The sequence below is a fragment of the Salmo salar genome, unplaced genomic scaffold (assembly GCF_905237065.1).
Source record: "Salmo salar unplaced genomic scaffold, Ssal_v3.1, whole genome shotgun sequence".
Classification (NCBI taxonomy): domain Eukaryota; kingdom Metazoa; phylum Chordata; class Actinopteri; order Salmoniformes; family Salmonidae; genus Salmo; species Salmo salar.
The window spans coordinates 115675-126690 of NW_025549797.1; the positions used below are offsets into that span (position 1 = coordinate 115675).

Genomic DNA, 11016 nt, shown 5'->3' on the forward strand with positions numbered 1-11016 from the left:
GCCAGTGGGACGCTGCGTCCCACCCTAATCAACAGCCAGTGGAATCGCGTCGCGCTAAATGCAAAACCTCATAAATGCTATAACTTCAATTTCTCAAACATATGACTATTTTACACCGTTTTATAGATACACCTCTCCTGAATCGAACCACGCTGTTCGATTTCAAAAAGGCTTTACAGCAAAAACAAAACATTAGATTATGTCAGCAGAGTACCCAGCCAGAAATAATCACACAGCCATTTTCAAAGCAACTAGCATGCATCACAAATACCCATAACACAGCTAAATGCAGCACTAACCTTTGACAACCTTCATCAGATGACACTCCTAGGACATCATGTTACACAATACATGCATTTTTCGTTCGATAAAGTTCATATTTATATTTTAAAACAGCATTTTACATCGGCGCATGACGTTCAGAAAATCTTTTCCCTCAAATGCTTCCGGTTTATTAGCGCTACAATTTACAAAATTACTATTCGAAAACATTGTTAAAATGTAATATTGTCATTCAAAGACTTATAGATTAACATGTCTTGAATGCCATCGGTTTGCCAGATTTAAAAATAACTTTACTCGGAAATCACACTTTGCAATAAACGACGTGGTATGCCCAGAAAAAAAGTCTAGGCTATACATGTTGGAGCCAACTTGGAACGATCAACCATCAAAAATACTATTGTAAATAATCCCTTACCTTTGATTATCTTTATCAGAAGGCACTTCTAGGGATCCCAGGTCCATAACAAATTGAGTTTTGTTCAAAAAAGTTAATAATTTATGTCCCAATAGTGTTAGCGCGCTCCGAAGGCTAGTGAAAATGTACCGTGTGCCTTTTGACTTGTCGTCAGGAATGAGCAAAAAAAATATATTTAAGTTCGTTCAAACATGTCAAACGTTGTATAATATAAATCTTTAGGGGCATTTTCAACCAGGGCTTCAATAATATTCCATTGGGACGGTTGCATTGTTTTTCAAAACGTTTCGAAAAGGGAGAGTAGTCATGGGCGCCGACGTCACAATGGTAATGGCCCATCCCCTATGACCAAGTGCCACAGCCTCTCTTTGGGTCAGTTACTACCATAGGAGACTCAAACCACTTTGTAAAGACTGGGGACATCTAGTGGAAGCCATAGGAAGTGCTAAATGATTCACAAGCGCCTGTGTGTTTCAATGGCAAATGTTTGAAGTGATATCCACATATCAGATTTCAGTTTCCTGTCAGGATTTGTCTCAGGGTTTTGACTGCCATATGAGTTCTGTTATACTCACAGACACCATTCAAACAGTTTTAGAAACTGTAGGGTGTTTTCTATCCAAATCAAACAATTATATGCATATTCTAGTTACTGGGCAGGAGTAGTAACCAGATTAAATCGGGTACGTTTTTTATCCGGCCGTGCAAATACTGCCCCCTAGCCCTAACAGGTTAACTTCTCAGGGCTACGTGGGACTCTGGCGTCCCACCTGCGGGACACAGCCAGTGAAATGTCAGGGCGGCAAATTCAAAAACAACAAAATGTCATAATTCAACTTTCTCAAACATACGACTATTTTACACCATTTTAAAGACAAGACTCTCGTTAACCTCTCTGGGCTAGGCGGGACGAATTCGTCCCACCTACGTAACAGCCACTTGCAGCCTGTGGCGCGATTTTCAAAACCTTAAAAATCCTATTACTTCAATTTCTCAAACATATGACTATTTTACAGCTATTTAAAGACAAGACTCTCGTTAATCTAACCACACTGTCCGATTTCAAAAAGGCTTTACAACGAAAGCAAAACATTAGATTATGTCAGCAGAGTACCAAGCCAGAAATAATCAGACACCCATTTTTCATGCCAGCATATAATGTCACCAAAACCCAGAAGACAGCTAAATGCAGCACTCACCTTTGATGATCTTCATCAGATGACAACCCTAGGACATTATGTTATACAATACATGCATGTTTTGTTCAATCAAGTTCATATTTATATCAAAAACCTGCTTTTTACATTAGCATGTGACGTTCAGAACTAGCATACCCCCCGCAAACTTCCGGGGAATTCGCTAACATTTTACTAAATTACTCACGATAAACGTTCACAAAAAGCATAACAATTATTTTAAGAATTATAGATACAGACCTCCTCTATGCACTCGATATGTCCGATTTTAAAATAGCTATTTGGTGAAAGCACATTTTGCAATATTCTAAGTACATAGCCCAGGCATCACGGGCTCGCTATTTAGACACCCGGCAAGTTTAGGACTCACCATAATCATATTTACTATTATAAAAGTTTCATTACCTTTTGTTGTCTTCGTCAGAATGCACACCCAGGACTGCTACTTCAATAACAAATGTTGGTTTGGTCCAAAATAATCCATCGTTATATCCGAATAGCGGCGTTTTGTTAGTGCGTTCCAGACACTATCCGAAATGGTAAAGAAGTGTCGCGCGCATGGCGCAATTCGTGAGTCACTAGTCACTTTATACAATGCCAATTAAAAGAGGTATGTATTCTGTTTTCCTTTGCAGAAGCTTGAATTGGGTGTGTCTGTCTCATGAGTGAGTTTGAGACTGTGTGTTTGGTGTTTTCCCAGTGTGTTTGTTGTTTTCCCAGTGTTACTGTGATAGTTTGTTTACCGGTTCTCAGTAAAGTATTATGTTTATCCTTTACCACTGATTCCTCGTCTGGTCTCTTCTTTAAACCAGGACCGGACCTGTGCAATAACTGAATATAATGGTGAATCAAGCACAAGTGCAACATATGGCCCTCCATGACTCAATATAATATAATAATATGAATTGAAGAACTGCTCTATAAAATACAACTTCTTATTGATACATTAGTACAATAAGTCTATGTCACTATAACATGTACATCTTCCGTCTTCACCAAAACATTTCTCAACAGTGCCAAGGTATGTAGCATTTAGAACTATGGGGAGCTATGGGGAGAAACATTTAACACCATAGAGATGCAAATGTGTTTCTGTTCACATTGACCCAAGTTCTCCTCCCATTTACGTTGTCTGATTTAACTGCCCTCCACAGACCATCTCCCTCAGTCAAGACAACCACTCCCAGTCTGTGCTACTACTTTTACAGAATTGTATATCTGTCCCACAATGAGAGTTCTGGGATGTGTGTTCCTCCTGGCTCTCATCTCAGGTGTGTTATGTCTTTCCAGTGTAGTAGACAGGGGGGGAGCTGTGCTACTTGGCTTGTTGGTCACAGTCGTCTAAACTCTTTCTGTTTTTCAGTTGTTCAGGGGCAGTCACTCACCTCTTCTGATTCAGTGGTGAAGAAACCTGGAGAGACAGTAACACTGTACTGTACTGTGTCTGGAATTTCCATGGGTAGCTACTGTATCCGTCAGAAACCAGGGAAAGGACTTGAGTGGATTGGATACATTAACACTGGAACCACAGCTTATTATGCCCAGTCCTTCCAGGGGTAGTTCACCATCACCAAAGACAACTCTAAAAGCCAGCTAAACTTAAAGGTAAACAGTCTGAAGACTGAAGACTCTGCTGTTTATTATTGTGCCAGAGACACAGTGACACAGGATCCTGCAGCACCGTACAAAAACTGATCAACACTGATCCCAGTATGAGAGGCAATGAGGCGCATCTGTCATTCAGACACGCTCTCTGTGAGAGAGCAGAATTTCTCAACAGGAGTGGAAAAAACACTGATATCAAGATTATCCTGATAAAATAATCCACTTACAATATAACTGTGAAAAGCACATTATCTACATGAACCCAAAGTCAACTTTATGGAATTGAGTTCATATTAGCTATTAAACTTTGAGTATCTTTATCAGACATAGTTATATTAATGTGATCAGCAAACAGAAATGTACGAAAATTAAAAACAGTAATGGACTATTTATAGATCCTTGGGGAACTCCACAATAGATTCTCAAGAAGGGATAAGAAGTAAGAGACACATCTAATTCAATACAACTTGTATTGTCCCACATAGGGAAATGTACTTCTTTCAGTGCAGTTCAGCATTGTATAAAATCAAACATATTGAGTCTGAACATCCCATATGTAAAATCTGAAAATAACAGAGAGCAGAATACAGGACATGGATGGGAGAGAATCAAGGAATAGAGCAGAAGATATCTCCCTCTCAGTCTCTAAGCCTCTAGAGGGCGGTGTATGCAAAGTATCCCTCCCATTTAACTCAGACACTCAGCTCTGGCCTTCTCATTATAGGTAGCTTGGACTGACATTACAGCAAGCCCTGCACTAACCTGACTATCACTAAACAATGGAACTGATGACTGTATGGTGTTCAGTAGTCATGGTGATGTCCATACACAGCAAGTGGGCATGTGTTATGTTCACTAGAACAGTACAAGTGTTCAGTAAACATATTGTGTGTTATGTTCACTAGAACTACTTATTAAGAACACATAACTAAAACATAGGGGTGGATGATAAATGGTAATACTACTACTAATAATAACAAAAATACATGGGACATATGAACAGTAGGAAAATAAACGTCCTCTCACTGTCTACTGCTTTTGTTTTCAGCAGACTTAACATATGTAAATATTTATATGAACATAACACGATTCAACAACTGAGACATAAACTGAACAAGTTCCACAGACATGTGACTAAAAGAAATGGAGTAATGTGTCCCTGAACAAAGGGGGGGGTCAAAATCAAAAGTAACAGTCAGTATCAGGTGTGGCCACCAGCTGCATTAAGTACTGCAGTGCATCTCCTCCTCATGGACTGCACCAGATTTGCCAGTTCTTGCTGTCAGATGTTACCCCACTCTTCCACCAAGGCACCTGCAAGTTCCCGGACATTTCTGGGGGGGAATGGCCCTAGCCCTCACCCTCTGATCCAACAGGTCCCAGACGTGCTCAATGGGATTGAGATCCGGGCTCTTCGCTGGCCATGGCAGAACACTGACATTCCTGTCTTGCAGGAAATCGAACGAGCAGTATGGCTGGTGGCATTGTCATGCTGGAGTGTCATGTCAGGATGAGCCTGCAGGAAGGGTACCACATGAGGGAGGAGAATGTCTTCCCTGTAACGCACAGCGCTGAGATTGCCTGCAATGACAACAAGCTCAGTCCGATGATGTTGTGACACAAAGCCCATCACCCTGGTGAGACAAAACAGTCCATTCGTCAGTGAAGAGCACTTTTTGCCAGTCCTGTCTGGTCCAGTGGCGATGGGTTTGTGCCCATAGGCGACGTTGTTGCCGGTGATGTCTGGTGAGGGCCTGCCTTACAACAGGCCTTCAAGCCCTCAGTCCAGCCTCTCTCAGCCTATTGCGGACAGTTTGAGCACTGATGGAGTGATTGTGCGTTCCTGGTGTAACTCAGGCAGTTGATGTTGCCATCCTGTACCTGTCCCGCAGATGTGATGTTTGGATGTACCGATCCTGTGCAGGTGTTGTTACACATGGTCTGCCACTGCGAGGACGATCAGCTGTCCGTCCTGTCTCCCTGTAGCGCTGTCTTAGGTATCTCACAGTACGGACATTGCAATTTATTGCCCTGGCCACATCTGCAGTCCTCATGCCTCCTTGCAGCATGCCTAAGGCTCATTCACACAGAAGAGCAGGGACCCCTGGCATATTTCTTTTGGTATTTTTCAGAGTCAGTAGAAAGGCCTCTTTAGTGTCCTGACTTTTCATAACTGTGACCTTAATTGCCTACCGTCTACAAGCTGCTAGTGTCTTAACAACCGTTCCACAGGTGCATGTTCATTCATTTGTTTATTGTTCATTGAACAAGCATGGGAAACAGTGTTTAAACCCTTTACAATGAAAATATGTGAAGTTATTTGGATTTTTACGAATTATCTTTGAAAGACAGGGTCCTGAAAAGGGACATTTCTTTTTTTTTCTGAGTTTAGTGCTTTTCAAGGATCCAAAATAATAATATGTGGGAGGTGCAAATGTGTGTCTGTTCATGTATACCCAAGGTCTCCTCCCATTTCAGTAGTCTGATATAACTGCCCTTCACAGACCATCTCCCTCAGCCAAGACAAACACTCCCAGTCTTTGCTCCTCCTTTTACAGAAACTTAGAAGTCTCCCACAATGAGAGTTCTAGAATGTGTGTTCCTCCTGGCTCTCATCTCAGGTGAGTTAACTGGAGTTATTTCATTCCAGTGTAGGAGACAGGAGAGGAGCTGTGCTACTTGGCTGGAGGGTCACAGTAATCTAAACTCTGTCTGTTTTTCAGTTGTTCAGGGACAGTCACTCACCTCCTCTGAGCCAGTGGTGAAGAGACCTGGAGAGTCAGTTACACTGTCCTGTACTGTGTCTGGATTCTCCATGGGTAGCTACAACATGCACTGGATCCGTCAGAAACCAGGGAAAGGACTAGAGTGGATTGGGCTCATTTACAGTGGCACTGGCACTATATTTGCCCAGTCCCTCCAGGGCCAGTTCACCATCACCAAATACAGCTCCAAAAACCAGCTGCATTTAGAGGTGAAAAGCCTAAAGCATGAAGACTCTGCTGTTTATTATTGTGCCAGAGACACAGTGACACAGGATCCTGCAGCACCGTATAAAAACTGATCAACACTGATCCCAGTATGAGAGGCAATGAGGCGCATCTGTCGTTCAGACACGCTCTCTATGAGAGAGCAAAAGTACTCAACAGTAGTGTAAAAACTCTGATATCAATATTAAACCCATAAAGTAATCCACACACATTATAACCTGAAAAGCACATTATTTACATGAACCCAAAGTCAACTTTACAGAATTGAGTTCATATTAGCTGTTGCGCTTTGAGTATTTGTATCGGACAGAATTATATTAATATTACGACTTTTGTATTTTGAATTTGGCGCTCTGCAATTTCACCGGATGTTGTTGAGGTGGGGCGCTAGTGCCCCACTGATCCGTAAGAAGTTATTGTGATCAGCAAACAGAAATATATTCAAACTAAATACAGTAATGGACCATTTATAGATATTTGGGGAACTCCATAATAGTTTCCCAAGAGGGGATAAGCAGTAAGAGATATATCTAATTCAATACAACTTGTATTGTCCCACATAGGGAAATGTGCTCGTTTCTGTGCTGTTCAGTACTGTATAAAATATTAAACATATCTAGTCTGAACATCCCATAGGTAAAATCTGAAAATCAGCGAGCAGAATAAAGGACAGGGAGGGAAGATAATCAAGGAACAGAGTAAATGTATCCCTTTCATTCTCTATTTAAGCCTCTAGAGGGCGGTGTATGCAAAGTCTCCCTCCCATCCATCCCTTTATAATCAGACACCCAGCTCTGGCCTTCTCATTATAGGTAGCTTGGACTGACATTACAACAAGCCCTGCACTAACCTGACAAGCACTGAACAATGGAACTGATGACTGTCTGGTGTTTAGTATTCATGGTGATGTCCATACACTGTAAGGGAGTGTGTGTTATCTTCACTAGAACAGTGCAAGTGTTCAGTAAACGTATTCTACACAGCACATAATGACCTGTTTCTAAACTGATTATTAAAAACAGATAACTCAAACATAGGGGTCAGTGGAAACTGTAATAATAAACATGGGACATATGTAGCCCTTTTCAAGGACCCAAAACTTCTTATTGATACACTGTCACACTGGGCGGCAGGTAGCCTAGTGGTTAGAGTGTTGGGCCAGTAACAGAAAGGTTGCTAGTTTAAATCCCCGAGCTGACAAGGTAAAAATCTGTCGCTCTGCCCCTGAACAAGGCAGTTAACCCACTGTTCCTAGGCCGTCATTGAAAATAAGAATTTGTTCTTAACCTGTTATGGCTAGGGGGCAGTATTTTCACGGCCGGATAAAAAACGTACCCGATTTAATCTGATTATTACTCCTGCCCAGTAACTAGAATATGCATATAATTATTAGCTTTGGATGGAAAACACTCAAAAGTTTCTAAAACTGTTTGAATGGTGTCTGTGAGTATAACAGAACTCATTTGGCAGGCCAAAACCTGAGAAGATTCCTTACAGAAAGTGCCCTGTCTGACCATTTCTTGCCCTTCTTGATTATCTCTATCCAATATAGGGGATCTCTGCTGTTACGTGACACTTCCTATGGCTCCCATGGGCTCTCAGAAGGCGGCAAAAAGCTGAATCGTGGCTTTGCAGGCTCTGGCTGAAAAAAAGTAGCGCGTTTGGATAGTGGCCGGTCACAGTACTATGAAACTCAGGCTCGTGCACGAGGGGATCCCATGCTTTTATTTTCTCTCTCTTTGTACGTATACACACTTTCCCGGTCGGAACATTATCGCTTTTTTTACGAGAAAAATTGCATAAAAATTGATTTTAAACAGCGGTTGACATGCTTCGAAGTACGGTAATGGAATATTTAGAATTTTTTTTGTCACGAAATGCATCGTGCTCGTGACCCTTATTTACACTTCGGATAGTGTCTTGAACGCACGAACAAAACGCCGCTATTTGGATATAACAATGGATTATTTTGAACCAAACCAACATTTGTTATTGAAGTAGCAGTCCTGGGAGTGCATTCAGACAAAAAACACCAAAGGTAATCAAACTTTTCTAATAGTAAATCGGAGTTTGGTCAGGGCTAAACTTGGTGGGTGTCTAAATAGCTAGCCGTGATGGCTGGGCTATCTACTCAGAATATTGCAAAATGTGCTTTCACCGAAAAGCTATTTTAAAATCGGACACCTCGATTGCACAAAGGAGTTCTGTATCTATAATTCTTAAAATAATTGTTATGTTTTTTGTGAACGTTTATCGTGAGTAATTTAGTAAATTCACCGGAGGTTTGCGGGGGTATGCTAGTTCTGAACGTCACATGCTAAGGTAAAAGCTGGTTTTTGATATAAATATGAACTTGATTGAACAAAACATGCATGTATTGTATAACATAATGTCCTAGGTGTGTCATCTGATGAAGATCATCAAAGGTTAGTGCTGCATTTAGCTGTGGTTTTGTTTTTTGTGACATTATATGCTAGCTTGAAAAATGGGTGTCTGATTATTTCTGGCTGGGTACTCTGCTGACATAATCTAATGTTTTGCTTTCGCTGTAAAGCCTTTTTGAAATCGGACAGTGTGGTTAGATAAAGGAGAGTCTTGTCTTTAAAATGCTGTAAAATAGTCATATGTTTGAAAAATTGAAGTTTTTGTATTTTTGAGGAATTTGTCATTCGCGCCACGCCTATCATTGGATATTGGAGCAGGTGTTCCGCTAGCGGAACGCCTAGATGTAAGAGGTTTTAACTGACTTGCCTAGTTAAATAAAGGTTAAATAAAAAAATTAAAAACGATACGTGTCTATGTCACTATTACATGTACACCTTGAGTCTTCACCAAAACTTTCACAACAGTGCCAATATATGTAGTATTTAGACCGCTAGAGCTACGGGGAGAAACATTTAATACCATAGAGATGCAAATGTGTTACTGTTCACATCGACCCAAGGTCTCCTCCCATTTCAATAGTCTGATATAACTGCCCTCCACAGACCATCTACCTCAGTCAAGACAACCACTCCCAGTCTGTGCTTCTACTTTTACAGAATTTTAGAACTTTTTCACAATGAGAGTTGTAGAATGTGTGTTCCTCCTGGCTCTCATCTCAGGTGAGTTAACTGGAGTTATTTCATTCCAGTGTAGGAGAGAGGAGAGGAGCTGTGCTACTTGGCTGGAGGGTCACAGTAATCTAAACTCTGTCTGTTTTTCAGCTGTTCAGGGGCAGTCACTCACCTCTTCTGAGCCATTAGTGAAGAGCCCTGGAGAGTCAGTAACACTGTACTGTACTGTGTCTGGTCTGCCCCTGAGCTGGTTACACTGGATCCGTCAGAAACCAGGGAAAGGTCTAGAGTGGATTGGACGCATTGACAGTGGCACTGGCACTATATTTTCCCAGTCTCTACAGGGTCAGTTCACCATCACCAAAGACAACTCCAAAAACCAGCTGTACTTAGAGGTGAAAAGCCTGAAGACTGAAGATTCTGCTGTTTATTATTGTGCCAGAGACACAGTGACACAGGAGGCTGCAGCGGCGTACAAAAACTGCTCAACACTGAACCCAGTTTGAGAAGTAATGAGGCGCATCGGTTTTTGAAACACACACACACTGCAACAGTAGTGGAAACACTGTCCATTGATATCAATGTTATCCACATAAAACATCCACATACATTATGAACAGTGAAAAGAACACTATTTACAATAACACAGAAGGCCATTTAATGCAACTCAGACTTCATATTAGCTATTCTGTTTTGAACATCTTTATCGGACAGAATTATATTAATGTGATCAGCAAACAAAATAAACTAAAAACAGTAATTAACCAATTATAGATCCTTGAGGAACTCCACAATAGACTTCCAAGAGGGGATACTAATTGTATTGTCCCACATAGGCACATTTTCTTGTTTCTGTACTTTTCTTGACTGTATAAAAGAAAAGAAAAATTATAGTCTGAACATCCCATATGAAAAATCTGAAAATAACAGAGAGAAGAATGCTGAGTATTTTCATGCCAAACCGTAGTGTATTAAAGGTTTAAAATGGCTTCTAAGGCTTTTCATTTCCACTTCAAAATGTCAGATTCGATAAAATGTCCATTAATTATAATCCACATTTCCTGTTGCTGCAGGATAATTTTCCTGATGTAGAAAACTGGCTCAAATTAAGATCTATGCAATGTTGTGGTGATATTTCCGCAGCTTGGATCAGACAGGCTCCTGGGAAAGGACTGAAGTGGGTTTCCTATATTAGCAGTGGTAGTCGCTCTACTTCCCCTAGTCAGTTCAGGGTCAGTTCACCATCTCCAGAGACAATAGCAAGCAGCAGGTGTATCTCCAGATGCTGTTTATTATTGATGCACGTCAAAACACAGTGACACAGGAGGCTGCAGCGTTGTAAGAAAATTGCTTGATCAGTTACTCTGACGCTCTTAGAAAAAAAGGTTCCAAAAGGGTTCTTTGGCTGTCTCTGTAGTATATGGAAACCCAAAAGGGTTCTACCTGGAACTAAAAAGGGTTCTTCAAAG

At 41.0% G+C, this 11016-nt stretch overlaps 2 gene segments (V, D, J or C); both read left to right on the plus strand.

The window, feature by feature from the left end:
• Nucleotides 1-5992: 5992 nt before the first annotated feature.
• LOC106593789 (immunoglobulin heavy variable 3-30-3-like) lies at nucleotides 5993-6565 on the plus strand. The segment is given in 2 exon segments: nucleotides 5993-6122; nucleotides 6225-6565. Coding segments are annotated over 2 exon segments (384 nt in total).
• Nucleotides 6566-9490: 2925 nt separating this feature from the next.
• LOC106601703 (immunoglobulin heavy variable 3-74-like) lies at nucleotides 9491-10053 on the plus strand. The segment is given in 2 exon segments: nucleotides 9491-9595; nucleotides 9698-10053. Coding segments are annotated over 2 exon segments (399 nt in total).
• The last annotated feature ends 963 nt before the right edge of the window (nucleotides 10054-11016 follow it).